At 59.3% G+C, this 26333-nt stretch overlaps 2 protein-coding genes across 2 annotated transcripts; one reads left to right on the top strand and one right to left on the bottom strand.

Moving 5' to 3' along the window:
• The first annotated feature begins 113 nt into the window (after positions 1–113).
• LOC138806086 (ribosome biogenesis protein BOP1-like) lies at positions 114–26258 on the top strand. The gene is made up of 16 exons (XM_069991626.1): positions 114–235; positions 4411–4590; positions 13317–13397; positions 23203–23357; positions 23429–23546; positions 23622–23723; positions 23821–24033; positions 24269–24430; positions 24505–24585; positions 24660–24729; positions 24826–24958; positions 25040–25220; positions 25297–25585; positions 25671–25755; positions 25831–25938; positions 26019–26258. Exons 1-16 carry the CDS (start codon positions 131–133, stop codon positions 26170–26172), a joined length of 2217 nt encoding a protein of 738 aa, XP_069847727.1. The 5' UTR covers positions 114–130; the 3' UTR covers positions 26173–26258.
• Positions 20528–21823, bottom strand: LOC138806370 (basic helix-loop-helix transcription factor scleraxis). Its single transcript, XM_069991860.1, has 2 exons — positions 21278–21823; positions 20528–21028 (listed from the first exon to the last, which is right to left on the bottom strand). The coding sequence occupies exons 1-2, from the start codon at positions 21821–21823 to the stop codon at positions 20990–20992; spliced, it is 585 nt and encodes a 194-aa protein (XP_069847961.1). The 3' UTR covers positions 20528–20989.
• Positions 26259–26333: the final 75 nt, after the last annotated feature.

Raw genomic sequence — 26333 nt, 5'->3', positions numbered from 1 at the left:
CCGCGAGCCACCGCTAGGCGCACGCCCGCCACCCACCAATCGGGGCCGGGCTGGGCGGGGCCGGGCCGGCGCACGCGGCGCGCTCGCTGCCGGAAGCGGCGATCCGTGTGGAGCCGGCGCGCGGCGTAGCATGGCGGGGCCGCGGGGTCCAGAGCGCAAGGCGTCCGGAGCGCAGCCCAGGAAGCGGCGCCCAGAGCCCGAGCCCGAGCCCGAGCGCGAGCCGCCGCCGGAGGAGGTGACCGCGGGGTGGCGGGGACGGTTCCCGAGGGCCGGGCGCGCACGTGGCGGGCGCCGGGGCGGCCGGGCCGCCTGTCAGCGGGCGCGCGCCCGCGCATCGCCCGAGCCTCGCGGACGCCCGGCCGCGGCGGGGAGCGCGGGGGTCCGAGGAGGGAGAAGCCGGAGGCCGCGCCGGGGACGCCCGCCGGGGCGCCGGGTCTGCGGCCCCGCGGCGTCTCGGCCTTGGCGGTCGGCGCCGCCGCCCCGGCGCTGCCCGTGCCGGGGAGCCCCGGCCGCCCCGACGCGGGCCAGGCGCGGTGTGGGCGCGCGAGTCGGCGGGTGGGAGGCCGGCCGCGGCGGACGCACCGGGCGGGTCTTCCGAGCTGATGGCTCGTCGTTCAGCCGGCGATTCTGAGTACTGGGCCCTGAGCTGTTTGTGACCGGCCGTTTGCTCGCTCTGTTCATGTGTAACTGGAAGCTGGATATTGGATGTAAGTCACGAGTGCTGAATGCGAAAGTCACTTATGCGGAAACTAGGTTGGGTTCTATGAAATAGTTGGCAATGCAGGATGTAGAATTAGATGACACCTCTAAACTGTTAGACAAATAGTGACATCAAGAATTCTGCTTTCAGGCCGGGCGCCGGTGGCTCACGCCTGCCTGTCATCCTAGCTACTCAGGAGGCTGAGATCTGAGGATCACGGTTCAAAGCCAGCCTGGGCAGGAAAGTCCCTAATCTCCAATAAACCACTAGAAAACCGGGATTGGCACTGTGGCTCAAGCGGTAGAGCACTCGCCTTGAGCTGAAGAGCTGAGGGATAGTGACCAGGCCTAGAGTTCACACAACCAACAAAAAAGAAAAAAAAGAATTCTGCTTTCAGCCTGGGAAGGTGGCTCAGTGGTACAGTACTTGCCTAGCATGCTTGAAGCCCTGGGTTCAATTCCTCAGCATCACATACACAGAAAAAGCCAGAACTGGTGCTGGGGCTGGAGCAATAGAGTGCTAGCCTTGAGCAAAAAAGCTCAGGGACTGCTCAAGCCCTGAGTTCAAGCCCCAGAACTGGCAAAAAAGAAAAAAAAAAGTTCTGCACTCACATGCTTCCTCAGCTTTCAACTTCTTGTTGCACTTTTCAGAAGCCAAGGACAGGACAGGCACTGGTGGCTTAAATTTACTCAGAAAAAACATAGCCTCTTCAACTACTGGTTTTGGGAAAACTGGGCAGCCACATGCAAAAAACTAAAAGTGGATCCCTGCTTGTGACCATGCACTAGCATCAGCTCAAAATGGATTAAAGACCTCAACATCAGCCACAAAACTCTGAAACAATTGCAAGACAGAGTAAGAGAACTTAGGCACAGGTAGGAACTTCCTGAATAGAGTCCCAGGGGCACAACAGATAAGAGAGACACGACAAATGGGACTACATGAAAATAAAAAAGTTTGTGCACCACTAAAAACGTAGCTACTGAAGTAGAAAGACAGCCAACCAATTGGGAAACCATCTTTACCATCAGTACATCAGACGAAGGCCAAATAGCCAATACATACAGGGAGCTCAAGAAACTAACCCCTCCCAAATCTAATAAGCCAATCAGTAAATGGGCAAGGGAGCTAAGGAGAGACTTTTCAGAAGAAGAGGTAAGAATGGCAAAGAACACACAAGGAAATGCTCATCATCCCTGGCCTTAAAGGAAATGCAAACCAAAAACAGATACCATTTTACCCAAGTTAGACTGGCTAATATTCTGAATTCGGACAACAACAAATGCTTGTGGACATGTGGAGGAAAAAAGGAACCCTGCTGCACTGCTGGTGGGAATGTAAACTAATAAAACCACTCTGGAGAGCAGTCTGGCAGTTCCTCAAACTAAACAGATCTTCCCCATGACCCAGCCATACCACTCCTAGGCATCTACCCTGAGCATCAAGAACCAGGATCTGCTAAGGACACCTGCACATCCATTTCATTGCCACACTGTTCACAATAGCCAAGATATGGAAACAGCCCAAATGCTCCACCACAGATGAGTAGATCCAAAATATGTGGTACCTATACACAATGGAATTTTACACAGCCTGTAGAAAGAGTAAGATAATGCCATTCGCAGAGAAATGGATGGAACTAGAACACATGTTGAGCGAGGTAGGCCAAGATCAAGGAGAGAAATGGTGCACGTTCTCCCTGATATGTGGAAGTTAGATTTAAAATGCAAGGGGATATGACAAATTATACAGGATTTTAGACACCCATATACAGCGAGACCAAAAGAGGATAGTCTTAGGAGAAAATTACCAAGTTGTAATACCCAAGAGCATCTTCATACATATATAAAGTAATACACACACTGAAATGAACTCCAAAGAAAGGACTTATTCTTTTTTCTTTTCTTTTTTTTTTTTTTTTGTCGGTCATGGGGCTTGAACTCTGGGTCTGGGCGCTGTCCCTCAGCTCTTCAGCTCAAGGCGAGCACTCTACCACTTGAGCTACAGCGCCACTTCCGGTTTTCTGGGGGTTTAATGGAGATAGGAGTCTCACTGTCTCCTACCCGGGCTGGCTTTGAACCGCGATCCTCAGATCTTAGCCTCCTGAGTAGCTAGGATTACAGGCGTGAGCCACCAGCGCCCGGCAGAAAGGACTTTTTCTTAATTTGTCTTTTCATTTTCGGCTGACTCTGGATTCTTCATACGCCATGTATTTGTGTGCACATCTGAGGGAAGGTGGGGAGAGGACAAGTGAATCGGTGGAAAACGGGTGAGAAGCGCAGCGTCAGGGCTCACTCCGTGCACTGGACTTTGATGAAGATAACCCATGCAACTTGTGGACGGAGATGGGAGGGAGAGAATGGGAGAGGATGAGGGAACGGATGATACTACACAAAGGAAGGAGATGCACTTTTTTTTTTTTGGTCTGGTTGTGGGGCCTGAACTCTGGGCCTGGGCGCTATCCCTCAGCTCTTCAGCTCAAGGCTAGCGCTCTACCACTTGAGTCACAGTGCCACTTCCGGCTTTTTTTTTTGTTTATGTGGTGCTGAGGAATCGAACCTAGGGCTTCAGGCATGCAAGGCAAGCACTCTACCACTGAGCCATGTTCCTAGCCCCGGAGATGTACTTCTTATCTGATATATGTAAAGGTAACTCCTGTATATCACCTATAAAACAAATAATTTAACAAAATCTACTTAGAGCTGGGTGCTGGTGGCTCACTTCTGTAATCCTAGCTACTCAGGAGACTGAGATCTGAGGATCATGGTTCAAAGCCAGCCTGGGCAAAGGCCGTGAGACTTGCCTCCAATAAACCACCAGAAAACTGGAAGGGAACTGTAGCTCAAGTGGTAGAGTGCTAGCCTTGAGCTGAAGAGCAGAGGGACACCACCAGGCACAGAGTTCAAGCCCCATGCCCAACCAAAAAAAATAAAAAAATAAAAAAATTAGGAGGCTAAGATCTGAGAATAATGATTTGAAGCCAGCGAGAATAATGATTTGAAGCCAGCCCAGGTAGGAAATTCTGTGAAAGACTGATCTCTAATTAACCACCAGAAAAGCTGGAAGTGGGGCTGTGTCTTAAGTGATAGAGCACCATCCTTAGTGATAGCATCCATGTCCTGAATTCAAGCCCCAGCATCAGTGTGGGGGAGCCCCCTCCCCCCCAGTTTATGTATCGTTATGTCTTGTAGAGTTAGGCATGACATGGTGTCCAGTCAGCTGGGCTGAAAAAGTTCACATTACTTCCATTACTCTTGTTTTCCAGCCTACCTATCATGATGGGCCCCAGTCTCTTTGGGTGTGGAGGATGCTATGGTGGTAGAAGCCCTCAGGGATAGTGATCCTCTTTGGGCCCCAACCCTGCCATTCTGGCCCTTCCAGCTCTGGGAACCTTGAGTGCCAGGGTAGGATTTAGAGTGTGTGGACGGAGGAGAGTTGGTTTTGGTGGTATAGTCAAGACTGGGCTCTGAAAAGGAGTTGTGTCCTTGAAAAGGCCCTCCCTTGTGACACTGGGTACAAGGTGTCCTGAGGATTACAGTCAAGCTGTCATAACCGGAGGAAGATGAGGAAGGCCCGGGTGGGGCAGATGGTTTTAGTGGAGGTGGAGGCTTGTAACTAGAGGTTGTCTGCACAGTGTCTGGTCAGCTGCTCTGGGTGCCTGCAGGACAAGCCTGTGGGTAGGCAGTTACTAACATTAGGTGTCTTTGCAGCTTCCTTTCCTGTGTGACTCTGCTCCCAGCCATGCTGATGGAAGTGATTCCGGCCTCTCTGACAGCGAAGAGAGTGTGTTCTCAGGCCTAGAAGATTCCAGCAGTGACTGTAGTGAGGACAGCAGTGAAGGAGAAGATGGAGCCAGCCGCAGAGGGATGGAAGAGACCTCTGGGGAGCAGGTGGGTGGGGCCTGAACTCTGGGTCTGGGCGCTGTCCCTCAGCTCTTCAGCTTAAGGCTAGTGCTCGACCATTTGACACACAGCGCCACTTCCGGCTTTTTCTGTTTATGTGGTGTTCAGATCGAACCCAAGGCCTCATGCATACTAGGCAAACACTCTACACTAGGCCACATTCTCAGCCCCTATCTCTCTACCTTTTTTAAAGTTGTTTGTTTTTTTTTTCTTTTTTGGTGCCAGTCCTGGGGCTTGAATTCAGTGCATGGGCACTGCCCTGAACTTCTGCTCAAGGCTAGCCTTCTACCACTTTAGCCATAATGCCTCTTCTGGCTTTTTTTGGCAATTAGGAATAAAAATCATGGACTTTCCTTTGATCCGCGGTCCTCAAATCTCAGCCTCCTGAGTAGCTAGGATGACAGGTGCAAGCCGTTGACTCCCAGCTATAAGCCTTCCTTGAAAAATGATTTAGATACTGCATCAGTAGCATTTTATAAAGTACAGAAGTTGCAATTTATTGTCCTTGTTCCGAATTCACAAGCATAGATAATAGCTTATTGTATATCTTTCTGGGCCTTTTAGAATTAAAGATCCATACATTTAGGTATTTCAACTTTCCTTCTTTTTTTTTTTTTTTTTTTTTTTTTTTTGGGGTCCAGTCGTGGGGCCTGAACTCTGGGCCTGGGTGCTGTCCCTCAGCTCTTCAGCTCAAAGCTAGAGCTCTACCACTTGAGCCACAGTGCCACTTCCGGCTTTTTTCTTTTTGCTTATGTGGTGCTGAGGAATCGAACCCAGGGCCTCATGCATGCAAAGCAAGTGCTCTACCACTGAGCCACCTTCCCAGCCTCAACTTTCCTTCTTAATGCAAGTCTTTGAAGTGATGTATGCATGTACCTCAGGTACAAGAGGGTGTTTGGTGGAGCCTAGTAGAAGATGCATCTTCTCTTGGGCCTTGGGTTCTCCCTGGGCATCCCTTGTATTCCAGAACTCTGTGTTGGTTTGTCCCATCGGGCTCTCTGCTCAGGTTCCTGTGACTGGACTTTACTGGATCTGCTCTGTTAAATGTAGCCCCCATCTATCTGCCCCTCTGCCCCAGGGACGCTTTAGTAGCAACAGGTTAAGGAGGCTTTCAGAGCTCTGGGTTCCCAGGCTCAGAGAAAGGGGTTGACAGGAGAGAAAGTCCCAGTTATACCTCCACCTCTGAGGCTGTTGCCTAGTCTGTGGCCTGCCGTGCTGGCTGCTATGTCGCAGTCTGTTGGCCAGTACTGCCTCCTGAATGTTCTTGGTTTCTCAGGAGCCTGGCCTGACATCCTGGGTGTCCCACACCCTGAAGAGGTATGTGCCTGTGATCTTCTTCCAACTTATGTCCCGGCCTTCGGGTCTGTCATGTGATGGCTGGTTGCCACGTCACACTCCACTGCCCTACGTTTGACATTCCCCTGGGTTTGAGTCCTCAACCCCAGAATACATTCCACTGAGCGGCTTCTAGAATTTGTGTTTCCTGATCGTTGCAGGGCTCCAGGTCAGCATCGATTCTTGCTAGGTGTCTCAGTGCTTTAATAGAAACGCAGCATCGTGGGGTGCCTGGCCATGCATGGCCACAGCCACATCTTCCTGTGTGGTCTTGTTAACAGGCTATGTTGTGGGTCTCTTAAGTAAGCAGTGTCTGCTGGAGCCCACTACAGAATGAGACTACTTTTCTGTGATGGATTAAACAGCTTAACCTCCCTCTCCTCATCTAGGGCTTTCCCCTGACACCTACTGTGCTGCCTGACCTCTTGCTGTTTTCATGTCCACAGCACACATGCCCAGTAAAAATGTCCTTATTTAGGACATCTATCAGGAAAACTAGACTCACCCTTGCGAGGCTGGGCTGAGTTGCTGGACCAGGAACCCTGTGCTGTTTGTCTGTGTCAGTTATCTGTCACTTGTAACAGGTTACCCCAAACTTTAGCTTCATTTGACAGGTCTTCACTGGCTGCTTATACCTGTAATCCTAGCTACTCAGGGTGAGATCTAAGGATTATAATTCAAAGCCAGCCCAGGCAGTAACATCAGTGAGACTTATCTCCAGTTAACAACCATAAATCTAGCATGGCTCAAGTGGTAGAGTGCTAGCCTTGAGCAAAAGCAGCTCAAGGACAAGTGCCAGGCTCTGAGTTCAAATCCCAGGACCAGCACAAGAAAACAAATCTTCACTACTTCACTGTCACAGGAGGCTGGCACCCTGGTGCTTTGGGAGATGTTATCAGAGTACAGTGGGGGCTAAGGTTGCCCCTCTAAGCTTTTCACCTGGCTGTTGGCAGGAGGCCTTGGGTGAGCATGGTACTTGGGGGCTGATAAGTGGGTAGGAATGAGGCGTGGGAATGGGCTTGCGAAGTTGGGAGGGACATGGGCATATCCTTGGGTGTGGTGGGTGTGGTGGGCTTGTGTGACTCGTCATCTGTGCCTCTCTGCTTACTGTCTTAGATCTAGCCTGCTGGTGGTAGGTGTATAGCCATGGATGGCACCCTTCCTACTAGCTGTAAGCAGTTTTGTTATTTGCTACTTACTTGTTATTTGTTAATTTTTTTTGCCAGCTTGAACAGTTCTAGGCAGTGTCCCCAAGCTTCTTTTGCTCAAGGCTAGCACTCTACCACTTGAGCCACAGCACCACTTCTGGCCTTTTCTGTGTATGTGGCTCTGAGGAATCGAATCCAGGGCTTCATGCATGCTAGGTCAGCACACTTTAACAGTAAGCCACATTCCCAGGCCTGTTATTTATTTTTATTTATGTGTGGTCTTGGTGATGTTTTTTATTTTTTTATTTTTTCTGTTAGTCATGGGGCATGAACTTGGCCTGAGTGCTGTCCTTGTACTTTTTGCTCATTTCCAGTTTTTGAGTGGTTAATTGGAGATAAGAGTCTCATGGGGACTTTTCTGCCTGGGCTGGTTTTGAACTGCTTTCCTCAGCCTCCTGAGTAGCTAGTATTACAAGTATGATCAGAACCCGGCCTTATATATGATTTTTGGGAGTGGACAGCTTTTTCCTTACCTAGAAGACAAGGTAAAGTCCTTGTGCTTCTCATTATAATGTCACCTACTCATTGTTGACTTGCTAACTGTGGTTCTTTATAGAACCATAGTGTTTCCAGTGGCTGGACACCTTAACTGGCCCCTGTCCACCCGACCTCAGCCTCTGGAGCGCTAAAAGTACAAACATGCTCTATGATCTACTCGTAGCTTATATGAGAGGCTTGTTTTGTTTTTTTGTTCTTACTCTTTTGTGCTCAAGTCCGAGTTTCTGTCTGTTCATATTGCTGCCTGCCTGCTATTTTGAAGAATGAAAGACAAAGAAGAGTTGTGTGTGTTCCCGGTGTTTAATGCCATCTCTGGCCGGAGGATCTCTTTGGGTCTCAGCAGAGCTTGGGGGCGGGGCGGGCGGTAGCTGCCTTCAGAGTCCTGGACTTGACTGAGGTGTTGTTCCGAGTTCCTGAAGGGGAGTGTCACACATGGGTGCTGTTGGTTGGAGGTGACGGGCAGCTGCAGAGGGGACGCAAGCGTCGCGGCGTGTGAGGCAGTGCCTGGCTGGCTGTTCTCACCTTGACTTCTTCCGTGGTCTACACCCATCTTCTTAGCCCCTGAGATAGGCAGCAACTAACTTTCCCCCCGTCACACAGCACTGCAGTGTCAGCCATGTACAGAGGTCAACTTTCAGGCAGGACGCGGGGCCATCGAGTGTCTCGTGGGTAGGGATGGGTGTTCCATAGGGCTCTGGTATCTGCTCAGGAAAAATGGTCACTAGGTCCTGTCTGTGTTCTGCTGCTTCTGTGGGGTTCTAGTGAGAACAGCACGTCCCGCTCTGAAGTAAGTGGTCCTGCACACTGGGTAAAGCTGAGTGGCCCTCGAACTCCGTATGAGGGGCCAGGCAGTTTGCGTGACGGCCCTTGGGGGTGGTGAGGAAAGAGGTGCAAAGATTCACAGCCATGACTTGGTTTTTGGTGTTGATCCTGTGGCTTAAAGTCAGTGCCTCTCAACTCTTGCTTTTTTTTTTTTTTTAATCTTCTTGTAGAGGTGATGCACAGAAGGGTTACAGTTACACGAGTCAGGTAATGAGTACATTTCTTTTTCTTTTTTTTTTTTGGTTGGTTGTGGGGCTTGAACTCTGGCCTTGGGCGCTTCCCTGCGCTCTTCAGCTCAAGGCGAGCGCTCTACTGCTTGAGCCACAGTGCCACTTCCGGTTTTCTAGTGGTTTATTGGAGATAAGAGTCTCAAGGACTTTCCTGCCCAGGCTGGCTTTGAACCGTGCTCATCAGATCTCAGCCTTCTGAGTAGCTAGGATTACAGGCCTGAGCCACTGGGCGCCTGGCTGGTTATTGAATTTTTGAGGGGCTAAATTTTTGAGATCTGAGTATATTTTAGATATGAGGCTCTTGTCTGAAGGCATAGCTGGTAAAATCTTCCACTCTGGGCTATCTGTTTGTCTTGTTAGCTATGTCCTTTGCTGTGTAGAAGCTCTTCAGTTTGAATCAATCCCATTTATTTCATCCTTTGATTTGTTGTGATTCTGGATCTTAGGAAGTTGTGTTCCATGACTAGGAGCCCTAGTGTTTCCCCTACTCCTTCCTGTAATATTTTCATGGTATCTGGCCTTACATTGAGGTCTTTGGTCCATTTAGAATTGCTTGGATTTTTTCACTTAGGGCTGGCACTCTACCACTTGAACTATCTGTCTGCCTCCACTTCCAGCTTTTGGAGATGAAAGTCTCCGACATTTCTGCCTGGGCTGACTTGGAATCTTGATCCTCAGACCTCAGCCTCCTGAGTTCTAGGGTTGCAGGAGTGGGCCAGCCCTCACGGCTGTCTCACAGCCATGGCGCTCAACCTCTCAGGACTGTGCGCCCTGCATGTTAGCTCTGGGCCAGCCCTGGGCTCACCTCAGGCTTTGGTGTGATTGGGGGACCTTGGGCCACACGGAACCTCCATTCAAGACGAGGAGGCAGGTGTGGGGCAACCACTGGCCTTGCTGCTGTGAGATGGCCGCTTGTGTGTGCTGGCCTCCCCTCCTGGGAGGCCCTGAGTGCGTTCCCTTTTCCCTGAGAAACAAGGGCCCATTTTTCATCTGTGTTGTCTGCCCAGTTTATTCCCTGCTGCTCACCTGTTACCTGGGTTTTTTAGTTTGCTTCTTTTTCTGTAGGATGCCATGTATACAGGGCCTCTTGGTACCTGTGCCTCTGTGTCTCGCTGTCTGGGTGATATGGACAGTGAAGTCTGTGGCTGACTATACGGTGTCAGGGCCTGTGGAATGGCATTCAGTTCTAGTCGCCTTTGTGCATTGAGTGTGCTGCTGTATGGGAGACTGGATGGGCCTTGTCCCCTGCTGGGCTGGCAGCAGCACTGGGGATGGCCAGGTGGTGCTGATGGTGGGTAAGGGGAGGATCTGTTGCTACTATAAGAAGAAATTTGTTAGAGTAACTACTTGTGATTATTTCTTACATTCCCCAGAACATGCCTCTGGTGTGAACTTTGTGTTCTCATTAGAAGTGTTTGCTGCGGGCGCGGGGGATGCTGTTCTAGTGTGGGGATTTCCCACTGTGGTCCTTGCAGTGCATCCTGAGGCCTTGTGTTTACACAGGTCCAGGCATGAGCAGCACACCTTCCACAGCTCTGAAGATCTGCTCCCAGAGGAGAAAGCATCTTCGATAAGGTCGTGCACCTGCATCCATTGTCTGTGTTTTAGCCGACTTGTTATTTTATTTTATTGTATTTTTTGTCGGTCGTGAGGCTTGCACTCTGGCCTGGGCGCTGTCCCTCAGCTCTTCAGCTCAAGCCCAGTGCTCTACCACTTGAGCCACGGCACCACTTCCAGTTTTCTGGTGGTTTATTAGAGATAAGAGTCTCAGGGCCTTTCCTGCCCGGACTGGCTTTGAACTATGATCCTCAGATCTTGGCCTCCTGAGTAGTAGGATTACAGGCATATGCCACTGGTGCCTGGTGCCTGGCTGGACTTGTTATTAATAATAAGGTTTAAAATAACATTCAATACCTAACTGGAGAGCATTTGTCTCTAGACTTTCTTTTTTTTTGGGGGGGGGGTCCGGTCGTGTGGCCTGAACTCTGGGCCTGGGCGCTGTCCCTCAGCTCTTCAGCTCAAGGCTAGCGCTCTACCACTTGAGCCACAGCGCCACTTCCGGCTTTTTTCGTTTTTCTTATGTGGTGCTGAAGAATCGAACCCAGGGCCTTGCGCATGCAAGGCAAGCGCTCTACCACTGAGCCTCCTTCTCAGCCCCTAGACTTTCTTTGAATGGGTGGGCTAGGCATGTGGCATAGGCTTGCAATCTCAGTACTCTGGAGGTAGTAAGTTTAAGGTCAGACTGGGCTACTTAGCAAGAGCTTGTGCGTGCCTCCTTCTCAACCTTGTCTCAGACAACAACAACAACAAAAACACATCTGCCCCGTACTCTGTCTAAGCATAGGGAACACCTCCCCGCAGAGACCTGGGCCTGAGTATGGTGTCGGTGCTGCCCTCTGGTGGACACCACCTGTCCCCGCATCAGTTGAGTATGGGTAGGATGTTACAGTTTGGAATCTTGGGTGCTGGGACTAACACATTTATTGGGAAACCCCAAACACTGCCCTTAGAGAAACCCGTCCTTGTTAAGTATCTGCCTGTGTCTGACCCCTGTCTACACTGCTGTGCTGACAGCCCCGCTCTGCCCAACACTGGAACCTCAGGAGTGTACAGAATGACAAACCTGTCATCTTTTTATGTTCGTGTTTATTTTTTCTCTCTGTGCCAGTACTTGAACTTTTTGTTTCTTTTTATCGGTTGTGGGGGCTGAACTCTGAGCCTGGGTGCTGTCTTTCAGCTCTTCAGCTCAAGGCTAGCACTCTACTATTTGAGCCACAGCACCACACTGGCCTTTTCTGCTTATGTGGTGCTGAGGAATCGAACCCAGGGCCTCCTGCATGCGAGGCAAGCACTCTACCACTGAACCACCTTCCCAGCCCCTCTTGCTTCACTTTTTAACTCAAAACTAGCACACTACCAGTTGAGTCACATCTATACTTCTAGCTCTTTGCTCGTTAATGGGAGATAAGAGTCTCAGGGATTTTTCTTTTCTTTTCTTTCTTTTTTAAATTTTATTTTACTGTAAAGATGCTGTAGAGAGTGGTTACAGTTACATGAGTAAGGCATTGAGTATACATTTTTTTGAGCATTGTTACCCCTTTCCTTGTTCTCCTACTATCCTTTCCTTCCCCCTCTCAGGAATTTTTCTACCTGTGCTAGCTTCAAACTAGGATCCTCGGATCTCAGCCTCTTGAGTGGCTAACACTATAGGTGTGTGCCACCAGCGCCCATCAGGTCTCTCATCTTCCTCAGTCTCTGCTCATGATGTGTGGGCACTCTGTAACTTTCAGGCACAGTGCCTGTGAAAACAGGCCCCGGGAACCCCCGGAAGAGGTCTGGGAAGCAGGGAGCGCCGCCTGAGGCCACACTGAGTGCGGCCACAGCCCTGACTGACACGCTGGGCCTCCACGGGCCGGCCAGGGCCACTGTGCTTCCTGGTTGCTGCTGCTGGAGCAGGGGCTGTCGTGTAAAGGGGTGGGGGCTGCCCCCTGGCCTGCGGGGCACTCTAGGCTCACCCTTTGTGCGTCCCCTGCCAGGCTGAGCTGACCCACTTTGGACAGTCAGCAGGGGAGCTAGGGATGGGGAAGATGTGGAAACTGAATCCTACCTTGTTTCTGGCCTGCAGAAAGACTTAGTCTCCTATCCCTCTTTCTATTGAAGGAAAAAACAGGCGAGAGGAAGAGTGGGCCTTGGCCCCGGCCTGGGCAGGAGGGAGCAGGGCTTCAGGCGGGGGCGCCGCGCTGGGGTTCCTGCTCCAGGCTCTTTATTGCCCCCGGGGGTGAGAGGTGGGCCTGTTTTTCCCATCAGCCCTGGTTCCACCAGTAAATCCGATCTGGTTGGAGCATCCGCTTCCCCAGTCAGGGAGAATCTGTTTTCCAGGCTGGTGTGTAAGTCTTCGGTGGTGCCCGCTCTGACCCGGTGGACAGGGTTAGCCTAGGGTCATGGCCACCACGGCGGGAGCGTGCCAGGAGTAGGGTGGTGGCCATGGGGGTGGGCTCTAGGTATTCTGTGGGTTTAGAGCTCTTGCCCAGCAGGCTGGAAGGGGTTCTGACTCGAGGTTGCTTGGCCATGTTGGCCCGTGGCAGGCCCCCCCCTCCCCCGGAACTTGTCCCAGGATAGTGCGGCCCCTGCGTTGCTCCCTTGCTCTCTCCCCTTGGCCTTGTCCTGGACCCCAGATCTGTCTCTTCTGTTGGATCTGGGCTGGCCTCAGGCCCTAGACCAGGGGCCCTGTAGCTGCTGGTGGTGTTCGCAGTGTGGGGGCAGAAGAGTGGGAATGTTGGTCTTCAACAAGGCTTGACTGCAAATTGCTCTAGGGTGGTCTTCTTTCCAGTCTGGTACCAGGACTGCCAGAGGCAGAGGCTGTATAGCCTATGAGGGAAAAGCCTCAGGCAGGGACTGTGTACTGGGCATAACGGCAGAGGCCTTCGGAGGTCTGCTGAGGTCTAGTTCTGGGCTAGGCCGAAGCCTGGGGCTGGAGTGGAGCTGCTCGGTCACGGGGGGCGTCTTACATAGGCTTCAGGCCTCTGTTCTCAAGCCGAGGGTTGGGCTGTGTGCTAGCACAGCCTGATGTCCAGGACCATGTCACGTGCCCCTGAGCTAACTCATTCTCCCTGGTCCGCAGGCCGGCGCCCCTTGCCCGACGACAGAGGCAGTGAGCTCTCCGAAGGGGAACGAGTATGCGGAAGACAGCTCTGATGAGGAGGTAGGCGTGCAGGGTGGGAGGTCCTCCTCCGGGCCGGGTGGCACCTTGGGCTGGCTGCTCTGTGGCCGGGGCTGCCCTAGGGTATGCTGGAGTGTCCCGCTGCCGAGCTTGCTGCCCCGGGTAGAGGGAGCCGGGGCCTTGTGAAGGCGCGGGCCCGCTGGCCTGAGTGGGCGTCCTGGCTGGGGCCCTGCCCCATCTGGAAGAGTGATTGTGGGGTCTGAGACACATGACTAGAGCAGCACATGTCTGTCATCAGTGGTGTCGGGTGGGGGGAGATGGGCTGTGGCTCTGCAGCCCCTTGCTCTGTCCTATGGACAGGTGTCTAAGACCCTGTGTGCTCCTCCTGTCTCTGTTGGGGTGTCGGGCTCAAGGGCAGGGAGCAGACCCAGGCTTCTGATCAGTGGAGAGGCCTCAGGCAGGGGTGGGTATCTGCTTTCCCTGCCCTGGTGTTCCCCAGGGAGTGGCTCACAGGACGTGGCCGCCTTGTGATGGAGTTGCAGGAGCACTTAGCAGGGGCAGGCCCTTTTCTGGCTCAGGGAGTCTGTGGTGTGAAGAGGAAGGTGTGCGGGGCTGGGGTGTGCTGGGGCCTCCGGAGAGCGGAGGCAGCGACACCAAGGCTGGGAGGGGCCGGGAGCTCTGAGCACGCGGGCTGCTGCGCGGCTGGCAGCAGCCCCCTGCGGCAGGGCGGTGGCCGGCCGCTGTGAGCCTCTCCAGGCCGTGGGGGCCTTTGTGTGCCTCCTACAGGGATGGTCTTTGGCCCTCAGGAGCCCTTTTTGCCTGCTTATCGGGGTCTGATGGGAGGCTGGGGGAGACAGGCACCCCCTCCCGCCGGGCTTCCTCCCCACCTTCAAGCTCTCTTGGCAGTGTCTGCAGGAGCTTTGGCCGCCAGCCCGATCCAGTCTCTGCTGCGCGTTCAGAGAACAGAGACAAAACAAAATAAATTGGTTTCCTGGCCGGAGCAGCGGGCGCGGTGGCGAGGGGGGCTGCACAGCCCTGCTCCCTGCCTGTCTCCCCTCCCCCAGGGGCTCTGGCTGTCGGCAGCCACATCCTGTCGGCTACTTTTTTATATTTGGTATTTTGAGAAATCGATGATGATTGTAAGCGGAGCGCGGGGCCGGGGGATGGGCATTGCAGAGCAGGGCCTGCCTGGTTCTGCTTGTCCGCAGGGAGGGGTACCCCAGCTCTCCTGTCCAGTGCCCGAGGAGAGGTTTGGGCAGCCCCCCGCTGGGCTGCAAGGAAGCAGGGGGTGCGGGGGCCGCTTCCTCCTCCTGTGATGACTATTGCATGTGTCAGGCTGAGTGACAGCCCCGCAGCCCAGATGCCCATCTGCCTGAACTTCCGCCAGCACAGCCGGCCAGTGGCTCGAGGGGGCGGCAGAGCTCAGCTTTCAGGAGGCAGGGAGGCCGGGCCCGGGTAGATGCGCCCCGTCCAGGGCGTCCATGTGTGGGGCTCAGGCTGCGTCCCGCCTGGTCCTCAGAGCCGAGCGGCAGGTCAGGGAGGAGGGCCGGTCCCCCCGGGCGGCCTGCTGCGGCTCTGACAGTGAGGCCTGGCGTGCTTGTGCGCCTCCGAGCCTCGCCTGCGCTCTGGCCGGGCCCTGGTGTGGCCCTTGTGGCGCCACTTGCTGCGTGGGGCCGCCTTGGCCGAGTGTCCAGTGGGACGTCCCTCTGTCCGTGTCTTTGGTTGGAGCCCATGGTGCCAGAGTCTCAGGAGCTCCTTGGCCAGCTGGAGGTGTCAGAACTGGCCAGGTGGGCTGTGCCAGTCACTGGCCTCTGGAGAGCTCTGCGGGTGGGGCTGGGAGGGGCCTGGTGGGGTCTGTTCCCTTGGAGCAGGGACCTTCACTGCACCCGAGAGGGACGGGAGCAAGGCCGCGTTAGGGAGGCCAGTCTGGCCATCTGGGTTGGGGGTGGAAGCGCCCCTGGCCCTCACCCCCCCCCCCCGCCTCTTCCCTGCCTGCCTTCCCGGGGTCTGGGCTGGGGCGGGGGGGGGAGGGGCTTTGGGCCCTCCTGAGGCCTGCCAGGCCGTGCCCTGGGGCGTGGGCTCTCTTCACTGAGGGTCTCTTGGTTGGGCACTGGCTCCTGACTGCACTCACTTGGCCTTCTCAGGCCTTCTCTCAGACCTCAGCCCGGCAGCCTTGTGTGGGCTGGGGGTGGGGGCTGGAGCCCCTGAGTGAGTTGCTGGTGCTGCGGAGGGGGAAAGGCCCTGAGGAGCTGCTGCTGTACGGCTGCCCCGCCTCCACGCGGCTACCTCACCCCTCCCCACAGCACCCGGCTTCATAGACGTGATCTCATCCAGCCATAAGGACCCCCGGGAGGTGGGCCCGGCAGAGGGGCGGGTTAGTGGCTGATGCTTGTCCTCTTCTGTGTCAAGCAACTGGGAGAAACTGAGGCCTGGTCAGGAAGAAGTACAGTCCAGCTGCCTGCTCTGACTGGGAAGTGTGGCCAGCGCGAGGGTTCGGGGCGGACGTGGGGGGACCTCCCCCCGTTGCTGAGCATGGGCCCCAGGCCATCCCTAGTCAGGCCTCTGGCCGGGCCAGGTCAGGGGGATGGGTTGCCGTCTTGGCCAGCTCTGCAGCAACTCTCGCCCTGCCTGGGCTGTAACTCAGATCCCGCGGGGACACGGCCCAGCGTGTCTGCATCCAGAACCTGCTATCCCCTCTGCTCTCTCGCCAAACGCCGTTAATGGCTTCTCCCAGCTACTGAACCGGCAGCTGCCTCCAGTGCTGGCGGCCTTCTGCTCCTCGGGGGCCGCCCCCGCCCGCCTGCGTCCCGGCCTCCGCCTGCCCGCGCACTCTCGGTGCTGCTTGCCTGTGTTGCTGGCAGGGGAGCCCTGGGCTCGGGTTTCCAGCAGGAGCGTGCAGAGCCCTCCCTGCTCTGTGTGTGGAAGGCACCAGGGCCTGTGGGCTGCCCTGGCAACGGTCCACCAGAGGCCAGCCTGCGTGCCTGCCTCAGAGCGGAGCTGCTCTGGAGACAGACAGCCCTTCTGCACTGCCCCCGTCCTGCTCCTGTGCCCTCGCCAGGCTTGCAGGAAGGGCACGGTGGGTGGAGCGTCTCCCCCAGCACATCATCGCTGTCTTCCTTGTCCAGTGGTTCCCCAGAAGCCACTCTGTCTGGCATCTTAGCTGACAGAGAGGAGGGTGTGTTGGGTACACCGAGGAAGCCAGCTGCCCGCACAGGGCGCTGAGCCCTTCAGTGTCCCGGAGTGGCTGGCGGGGGAGGGCCTCCTCCGAGCTGCATGCGTCCTCTGCAAGTGGGCCATAGCGGCCCTGCCTGCTGTCGGGCCCGAGGCTCTCGGAGGAGGGTTTGCTGGGGGGCAGAGCAGGCGTGGGGGGCGGGGGAGCAGGGGGCCTGATGGGGCCCTTCGTGAGGCGGTGTCGCAGTCTGGGGACTGGAGTCCCAGTTGAGGGCGGTGCTCGGGGCTGGGAAAAGGCTCCAGAGTGGGATTTTGGAGGTGTCTGGGACCCCTCCCAACTTGAAGCAGCAGCTGTATCTAAACAGTGGGGTGCAGAACAGGCCCTGTGAGCCTCCTCGGGCCAAGTGAGTCGTGGGTTAGACACTTGGGGGGGGGCTCTGCCATTCCCTGCTTACAAGCTGCTGCAAGTAGGGACACCTCCAGAAACATCCACTCCAGGAGAGGGCTGGACACGCGGGTCCTCGGCGGCCTCCTACGCAAGGGGGCCTCTGCCTGCCCTGGAGACCCCGCGGGAGTGGCTTGCCCTCCCTGTCTGACAACATGCTGGCAGCCGTCCAGTAGTGGCCCTTACCCCGATGGCCAGCCCCTCACAGGCAGACAACTGGTGTCGGGAGGGACAGAGCAGTGAGGGTGTCCTGGTCGAAGTTGGGGTGGCCCGGTGAGGTGGCCCTAACCCCTCCAAGTTCCCTGGGCTGGAAGAGGCTGCCTGCCTGGTCTGTCACCCGGGCCGTGCTGGGAGCGCTGGGACCCAGCGTCTCCACTGATGGCGTGGGCCTCAGGTGAGCCTGGGGCGGCTGTGGGGCCTGAGCACTTTGACAGAGATAAGACATCCCAAAAGGGGGAGGCAGCCGCACAGGAAGGCCACGGGCTCGGAGACAGGAGGGCGTTCGGTGCCGGGGGAGCTGAGCAACACTGAACACTACCCACATTGTAATCGGAGAGGGGCCGGGGAAGAGAGACGGAGCAAGGCAGCTGACCCCACGCTCCCGGGGGACAGGTGGGAGAGGCGGAACGAGGAGAGAGTGAAGGATTCCAGAGGTGGGCCGGCTTCCTCTCTTGCAGACAGACACGGGAGGGAGTTGGGCAGCGGGCCAGCGCCGTACCTGCAGTTCCAATCTGTGGTCCTGACAGCTGCAGCCACTTTGGGGAGGGGGAGGGGGCTCATCGAGAGCGGAAAAGTCCCAGCCGACACATCAGCGCGCTGCGGCTGTGTCCGGGCAGAGGGGAGGGGGTGCCCGGCCTCATCCACGCGCTGGTCTTTGGGGCTGGGTGACCCCCCAGAGAAGGACTCGGGTCTGCCTGCCCTCAGTCAACCTGGTCTGGGGTCTCGGTGTCGGGCCTGACCTGAAGGGGTCACATGTGTTTCCTGGCAGCCTGCAGGTGCTGAGCAGGGTGGGGGCGGCTGGTCCCGCGCAGGCAGCCTGGTGGTGATGAATCATGTGGTGCCGCCAGCCGCTGGTTCCCCAGCCTGGGGACAGGGAGCTGACAGCTGAGGCCGAGCGAGCGTTTCCAGCCCAGCTCAGCTCACAGGGGTGGCTGCTGGCCCAGGGTGCCGGCTGGAGGAGGCGGGGGCCTTCTTCCCAGCTGTCTCTGTGGGGCACACGCAGAGGGAGCCCTGGATCTTTGTGCTGTGGCTCTTCAGTGTGGTGGAGGGTGAGGCAGGGCTCTGGCTGTGGCGGGCAGGTAGCACCTGCCACCCGTCAGCGTGGGCTAGCCGTGGGCTGGCTCGTGTGGGGCCACTGCTGGGGCGGCGCACACCGCCCCCGGTCTGGTCTCTGGTTTGAATCTGTAGCCGTGGAGGGTAACTGAGTGTTCCTCCAGCCCCTCCCCTCCGCTCCCCTCCCCCTGCTGGCTGTCGGGCCAGGCCCTCGGCCCCTGCTACCGGTGCAGCTTTGGGAGCGGCTGGGCTGCTTGCCCAGGTCTGAGGCTGGCCAAGCTGCAGCCTCGTCAGAGTCAGGCCCTGCAGTTGAAGCCTTGGCCGGGCGCGTGCCGTACCCCAAGCATCTGGGCCCCTGGGGAGCCTTCTAGCCCCAGAGCCTCCATGTCCGTCCTTGTCTCTTTGATTTGGCTCTGGTTGATACCCCATCTCCAGCTCTTGTTTGGTAGACTCTGACCTGCGCAGCCCCCAGCAGCTGCTCCCGGGTTTCCCTGGCCTCTCACACCGGGCCCTCCTCTGGGCCAGCCCTCCCTCGCACTGGCCCTAACCAGGTGCTGCCCACTGGTGCCGGTGCCACAGAGACCCCATCGCTCTGGCTCCTGTTTAGCTTCATGGCCTTCCCCACGGCTGGCGGCTTCTGTGCTGAGGGGTCCCTTTCCGCATGACTTGGCTTGCTCTCTGCCTTTTTCAACGTGTGTTCCTCTGGTCGGTCCTGACCCTGGCCAGGCCATTCTGACCACCGAGGTGGATGTCCACTGGTATCCATCCTCCTCAGGTTGGGTCCAGATCTGGACAGGTGAGGACTGTGGGTAAGTGGTGCTCTCGCTGAAGGACACTGGCAGGCCAGTGCGGGGCTGATCAGTGCGGTGGCTGGCCAGTGCGGGGGCTGGCCAGTGCGGGGCTGGCCAGTGCGGGGGCTGGCCAGTGCGGGGCTGGCCAGTGCGGTGGCTGGCCAGTGCGGGGCTGGCCAGTGCGGGGCTGGCCAGTGCGGGGGCTGGCCAGTGCGGTGTCTGGCCAGTGCGGGGCTGGCCAGTGCGGGGCTGGCCAGTGCGGGGGCTGGCCAGTGCGGGGCTGGCCAGTGCGGTGTCTGGCCAGTGCGGGGCTGGCCAGTGCGGTGTCTGGCCAGTGCGGGGCTGGCCAGTGCGGGGCTGGCCAGTGCGGTGTCTGGCCAGTGCGGGGCTGGCCAGTGCGGTGTCTGGCCAGTGCGGGGCTGGCCAGTGCGGTGTCTGGCCAGTGCGGGGCTGGCCAGTGCGGGGCTGGCCAATGCGGGGGCTGGCTTGAGGACGAGGGTGGGGGCCGCTGCCCCCTGCCCCGTGCAGGCCCCTCCGTGCCAGGTTGCTTCCTTAGTTAGCGTGTGTCACAGAAACCTTGCTGCCCGGACAAGGCTCTGCCCAGAGAGGTGGAGGGAAGGGCGCCTCCTCAGGCCCCAGCCGTAGCCCCGGGTCTCGGGCAGCAGGGGCCTCCAGCAACCCAGTGTGCCCCCCCCCCCCAGCCAGCTGTGGTCTCCTGCAGGATTAAGGGGAGGAAATTTGGGGTTGGGTTTCTCTCTGAACGAAACCTGCCGCTGTGACTTTTTATCCTGTTATATTTCTATCAGATTGGACACAGCCCTCCCTCCCCCCCGCCCCAACCCAGCCTTAATGGCTCTGGCTTTGAGAATTTCCTCCAAAATTACACCACCGCTTCCTGCACCGTAGTCCCCTGGAGCCCATCCATGCGGAGGAGGGGCAGCTTTGTCTCTGCCCGGTGAGGATGCCCACATATTTCTCAGCACCTGGTCTCCCCCTGGGATGGGGAGGTGTCATTGCCGGGCTGGGGGCCGGGGGCCTGGGCCTGGGCCTTGCCAGCCACCCAGCACCTGGTGTTCTGGCCATCCCCTGCTCAGCCCCCGCCGGAAGCCAGGCTGCTGGCCTGGCTCAGTGGGGAGGCGGCCCTTTTCTTAGTGTGCCCACAGAGCTCCCTCCACCACTGAACTCATGGTCACCTGCAGGATTTTAATGGTTGGCCAGCTGTGCACAGCACCTGGTGGGGTTCTAAGTCAGCCTCCTTAGGGGCCAGGGAGGTGTTTGGGGGGAGTTGGGTGGGACAGAGGTTGATGGCCAGGAGTCCTTCTATTGTGCTGTTGGGATGGGTGGGATGTGGCCCCTCAGACCCAGCCTCAGCCCCCAGTTTGGTAACTCACTCTGCTGGCCAGCACTGCTGCCTGTCCAACCCTGTGTCCGCTTAGAACCCGCACACTGGTGCCTGGCTGTGTCCTCCTCGGGGTGCGGGGCCTGCTTCTGCCCTGCCTTCCCTCCATCCCGCCCTGCCCCGCAGGTCCCAGCCGCTGTCAGGTATTCAGGCGCGCCTGCCTCGGCCCCTGGAAGGGAGATGCCCCGGGCAGGCCAGGCGGACAAGATGGGCTCCGAGGCTTGGCTGAGGGCAGCCATGGGGGTTCGGCTCCTTCCCGAGGACAGTCTGCCTCCACACTTGGAAGATACTGCTTCGTTTTTAATTATTACAAAACTTCCAGACTTTATATTATCATATCAGAGATGCAAGATGCCAACACTTGGCCCAGGTCGAGAGCCAGCATGGAAAGTTCCAGTGGGTCTGGGCAAGCGCTGGGCTACTCAGTCAAGTCACTGCCCATCTGTCCGTCTGCCTGTCCATCGGCCCTGTTCGCAGCCCGCGTGGGGCCGGCCTGGTTGGTCCGCTCTGAGGTGGGCTCTCTGGCGTCCACCCCTCGTGGCCGCGGGCCATCCTCCTAACTTCGGATGGCCGTCTTTCTGTCTCGGTCTTTACTCTGCAGAACGTAAGGGGAGGGGGGTCAGGGCCTGGGCAGGGACCCCACCCCGGCCCGGCCTCCCCGGCCTCCCGCGGGGGCAGCTGCCCTGCAGCCGGGCTGTGAAATTAGGTTTCCCAGGCCAGCAGGCCCCGGGCGCGGACTGGGGAGGAGGCGGGGGTTGGGAGAGGCTGGCGTGCGGGAGTGCGCCCGCGTCACCCGCCGTCCCGGCCCGGGGCCCCGCGGGGCAGGTGGCCGGCGGCCGCTCACCAGCTTCCTCTGGTTGCTGAGGCAGAAGGTGCAGATCTGCTTGGGCTGGGCGTTCTCGCCGCCGTCCCGCGCCGGCGCCGGCGGCGGGGGGCTGCCCGCGCGCGCGCGGAAGAAGGCGGGCCCGGCCAGGCAGGGCTGCCCGTCGCCGCGCTCGCCCACCAGCAGCACGTTGCCCAGGTGCGAGATGTAGCTGGAGGCCAGGCGCAGCGTCTCGATCTTGGAGAGCTTCCTGTCGGCGGGCTCGGTGGGGATGAGCGTGCGCAGCGCCGTGAAGGCCGTGTTCACGCTGTTGGTGCGGTCCCGCTCGCGCGCGTTCGCCGTGTGCCGCTGCCGCGGCTCGCGGCCCGCCCGCGCCGCCGGCCCGGGCCCCGCGCCCGCCCGCCGGGCCCCCGCGCGCCTCCGGGCGCCCTGCAGGCCGCAGCGCGCCGCGTGCACGCGGCAGGGCTTCTCGTCCGAGCCCGAGCTCTCGCTGCCGCGGTCCTCGTCCTCCGACAGCGGGCTCACCTCGGGGTACAGGTAGCGGCCCGGCGGCGCCGAGCGCAGCATGGCGGAGGCCGGGGCCGGGGCCGGGCCGGGCGCGCCGTCAGCTCCGCCGGCCGCCGCGCATGCCGCCCCCCGCGGGCGCCGGCCGCCGGGCCGGGGCAGGCGCGGGTCTCGGCTGCGCCCCGCGGTGGCGGCTGCCGGGCGCGCGCAGCACATGTGCGTCCGGGCTGGGGCGGGCCGGCGCGCGGCGCCTTTATAGCGGCGGCCCCTCCCCCGCGGCCCGCCGCCGCCTCCCGGCCCGGCCCCCGGGCTCCAGCGGGGCCGGCGCCGTCCCGGGGCCGTGCCCAGGGGTCCCGAGCATCAGGCTGGCGTGGGGATGCGGGCCGGGTGGGAGTGCCCGAGGTACCGGAGCCCCAAGAGCAAGATCCCCCCCCTTCCCCCGCGGCTGGACACGCCTGGCCCGGCTAGCCGGTGCCTGGCCGCACCCTGTCTCTCTCTCTCTCTCTCGGAGCACTTGGGTCCTCCCCGCCGCCTGCCTGGCAGCCCCCGGAGTCAGCCGCAGCGGGCACGTGTGTGTGTGGGGGGCACAGCGCATCCACCCTGCACCTGCCCGCTCCCCACTCTGGGCTGGGCAGCAGCTGTGCTGGGGAGACCGTCCCCCACTGCTCTCACTCCCGGGCTGGCTCTTGCCGAGGGCACACCTGTGTAAGACCAGGTCTACAGGAAGGAGAGTCGGGCCTGGCGGGGGTCCGGCAGCCTGCTGGGAGGGCGGGAGTGGGCAGGTGCGGGGTCCTGCCTGGCTCTTCTGCAGGGGGCTGCAGCGCCCAACCATGCTTGCTGTTCTTGCTGCCTCCCTCCCCTGTGGCTACTGTTGCAGGAAGCGGCTGCCTGGGCAGCCGTCCCCAGGCTGGGAGGAGTGAGGGTGGCGGCTGGCAGGGGCTGAAACCAGGAATGTGTGTCCCGGAATGCGGCTGCTCTGCCTACCGCACAGGGAGGGAGGGGGCGCGGGGGGGGGGTCCCTGCCACCTGTGGGGCAGAGGGCAGAAGTGTCCCCCGGGATGGGTGGGATGGGGTCTTCCTTGGTCGCTGTTCCCTAGCTGCCCACTTCTAAGGTCCCTGCCAGGGGAGGGAGCCCATGAGCGATGAGGTCATCTGTGTCTGTGGCTGCCCAGAGCCCTCGCCAAGGAATCCGACAAGGGGGAGGCTCGGGTTGGCATCACTTCAGTGGAAAATGTGAAGGTAAAGCTGCGGCGCCTCCGAGGGCCTGGGGTGGAGGCAAGGGGGGGGGTGCCGGTTGGTTTGCCACGTCAGACCCTAGGGCCAGAGCAGGGGCACATGTCCAGGGGCCCCGAGGCCGGCCCTTGGCCCTCTCTGATGAGCCCCCGGTGGCTTTCAGGAGGCTGGGGTGGGGGACAGGTGCTGACAAGGTGCCCTTGCCGCAGGACATCCGGAACACAGTGGGCAACGTCCCCCTGGCGTGGTACGAGGACTTCCCACACGTGGGCTACGACCTGGATGGCAAGCGCATCTACAAGCCCCTCCGCACCCGGGACGAGCTGGACCGGTTTCTGGACAAGATGGACGATCCAGACTTCTGGTGAGTTGGCTCTTGCAGGAAGGCCCCTGGGTCCCCGGGGCCGGACGTGGCTCTGACCGGCCACCCCACAGGCGCACTGTGCAGGACCGGACGACCGGACACGACCTGAGGCTGACCGACGAGCAGGTGGCCCTGGTGCGGCGGCTGCAGAGGGGTCAGTTTGGGGATGTGGACTTCAGCCCGTGTGAGGTAGGAACGGCGTGAGGTCGAGGCCCGAGGCGGGTGGGTGTGGGCTGGGCCTCAGCCCCGGGCTTGTCTCCTCAGCCGGCCGTGGACTTCTTCAGTGGGGACCTCATGATCCACCCAGTGACCAACCGCCCTGCTGACAAGCGAAGCTTCATCCCATCCCTGGTGGAAAAGGAGAAGGTGGGCCTGGTCCCCTGCGCCCTGGAGCCGCCCCGGCCAGCCGGGCTGTGTGGGCAGGTGCCCTGCTGACCTCGGCTGTGTGTGTGTGTGTGTGTAGGTGTCCCGCATGGTGCACGCCATCAAGATGGGTTGGATCCAACCTCGTCGGCCCCGAGACCCCGCCCCCCGCTTCTATGACTTATGGGCCCAGGAGGACCCCAGCGCTGTGCTGGGGCGTCACAAGATGCACGTGCCTGCACCCAAGCTGGCCCTGCCTGGCCACGCGGAGTCCTACAACCCCCCTCCTGAGTACCTGCCTAGTGAAGAGGAGGTAGCCCTGTACCACTTCCCCGCTTGCCTGTCATGGGTCTTTTTGGTCCTGAGGCTTGAACTCAGGGCCTGGGCGCTGTCCCTGAGCCTCTCTGTGCTCAAGGCCAGCGCTCTACCCCTTGAGCCACAGTGCCACTGGCAGCTGTCTGGGAATTGAACCCGGGGTCTCATGCGTGCTAGCCGGGTGCTCTACCATGAGCCCCCTTCCCAGCGCGCACCTCGCTTCTCTTCCCCAGCGCATGGCATGGGCACAGCAAGAGCCTGGTGAGCGGAAGCTCAACTTCCTGCCGCAGAAGTTTCTGAGTCTGCGGGCTGTGCCTGCGTACGATCGCTTCATCCAAGAGCGCTTTGAGCGCTGCCTGGATCTGTACCTGTGCCCACGGCAGCGGAAGATGAGGGTGTGTAGGTGAAGCCTGCGGGGGGAGGGGGTGGGAGGAGGGGGGGAGGGGTGACCGAGTCCTGTCTGCCGCAGGTCAATGTGGATCCCGAGGACCTCATCCCCAAACTGCCTCGACCCAGGGACCTGCAGCCTTTCCCTGTGTGCCAAGCACTGGTGAGTTGGGGTTCGGTTGGGGGGGTGGCGCCAAGTCCCTGAGGTCAGTTTGTCTCACTGCTCCTCCTCTGCAGGTCTACAGGGGCCACAGCGACCTTGTCCGCTGCCTCAGTGTCTCCCCGGGGGGCCAGTGGCTGGTGTCAGGTGGGCCTGGGGTGGGGGCAGCCCAGAGCGGCGGGGGGGGGGGGGGGGGAGCCGGGTGGGAGGAGCAAATGCCGAGGGCCTTCCCTGCTTACCCAGGATCGGACGATGGCTCACTGCGGCTCTGGGAGGTTGCCACCGCCCGCTGTATGAGGACGCTGCCCGTGGGGGGCGTGGTGAGAAGCGTTGCTTGGAACCCCAACCCCACCGTGTGCTTGGTGGCCGCAGCCATGTGAGTGTGCCACCCACCCTGGGTGAGGCGGCTGGCGGGTGGGCGCTGTGCCGAGGGGCTGCATCTGGCTCTGGTTCGCAGAGACGACACGGTGCTGCTGATAAACCCGGCGCTGGGGGACCGACTGCTGGTGGGCAGCACAGACCAGCTCCTGGGTGCCTTCACCCCCCCTGAGGAGCCCGTCCTGCAGACTGCCCGCTGGCAGGAGGCGTCCGAGGAGGAGTGTCAGTGGGGCCTGCGGCTTCGTATTTGCCACAGCAAGGTAAGGGGAGGAGGGCGTGGAGGAGGGCGGGGTCCATGCAACCCAGCCCAGCTAGTCAGCCAGCACCGTTCTGCAGCCGGTGACACAGGTAACCTGGCACGGGCGAGGAGACTACCTGGCCGTGGTGCTGGCCAGTCCAGGCCATACCCAGGTGCTGATCCACCAGCTGAGCCGGCGTCGTAGCCAGAGCCCCTTCCGCCGCAGCCATGGCCAGGTTCAGAGGGTGGCTTTCCACCCCACCCGGCCCTTCCTGTTGGTGGCCTCTCAGCGCAGCGTCCGCATTTACCACCTGCTGCGCCAAGAGCTCACCAAGAAGCTGATGCCTAACTGCAAGTGGGTGTCCAGCCTGGCTGTGCACCCGGCAGGTGAGGGGCGGGCCACCCCACTGGTGAGAGGGGAGGGGTGCGTCGTGCAGGTCGAGTGAGGACCCCCGTCTGCCCCTGGCCACAGGTGACAACATCATCTGTGGCAGCTACGACAGCAAGCTGGTGTGGTTCGACCTGGATCTCTCCACCAAGCCATATAAAGTGCTGCGGTGAGCTGGGGGAGGCTGGGGCGGCCGGCGGCCCCTCCCTCCACTGAGCCCACTCTGAATCCAGCCCTCCCTCAGGCACCACAAGAAGGCGCTGCGGGCCGTGGCCTTCCACCCTCGGTACCCGCTCTTTGCCTCTGGCTCAGATGACGGCAGTGTCATTGTCTGCCACGGCATGGTGTACAGGTGAGTGCTGCCCTGGCGGCCCTGGGGCCTCTGTGGAGCACTGTGTCTCACGGGGCCCTAACCCCCCCGTCTTTCCACAGCGACCTGCTGCAGAATCCGCTGCTGGTGCCGGTCAAGGTGCTCAAGGGGCACACGCTGGCTCGAGACCTGGGCGTCCTGGACGTGGCCTTCCACCCCACGCAGCCCTGGGTCTTCTCCTCAGGGGCAGACGGCACCGTCCGCCTCTTCACCTAAGGCTGCCGCCCAGCGCCTGGGTGGCCTGGACTGAGGCAGGAGGGGGGGGTGCCCAGGGTTCTTCAATAGATGCCTTTCTCCCCACCGCTGCTGCTTTCTTGGGATAGTTAGCAGCAGGAGCAAGCTCCCTGCAAGCTCCCCACCACAGCGCGAAATCTTCA

Source organism: Dipodomys merriami, unplaced genomic scaffold (genome assembly GCF_024711535.1).
Source record: "Dipodomys merriami isolate MVZ:Mamm:240054 unplaced genomic scaffold, mDipMer1.0.p SCAF_4, whole genome shotgun sequence".
Taxonomy (NCBI): Eukaryota; Metazoa; Chordata; class Mammalia; order Rodentia; family Heteromyidae; genus Dipodomys; species Dipodomys merriami.
This window is presented reverse-complemented; position numbering and strand designations above follow the sequence as displayed.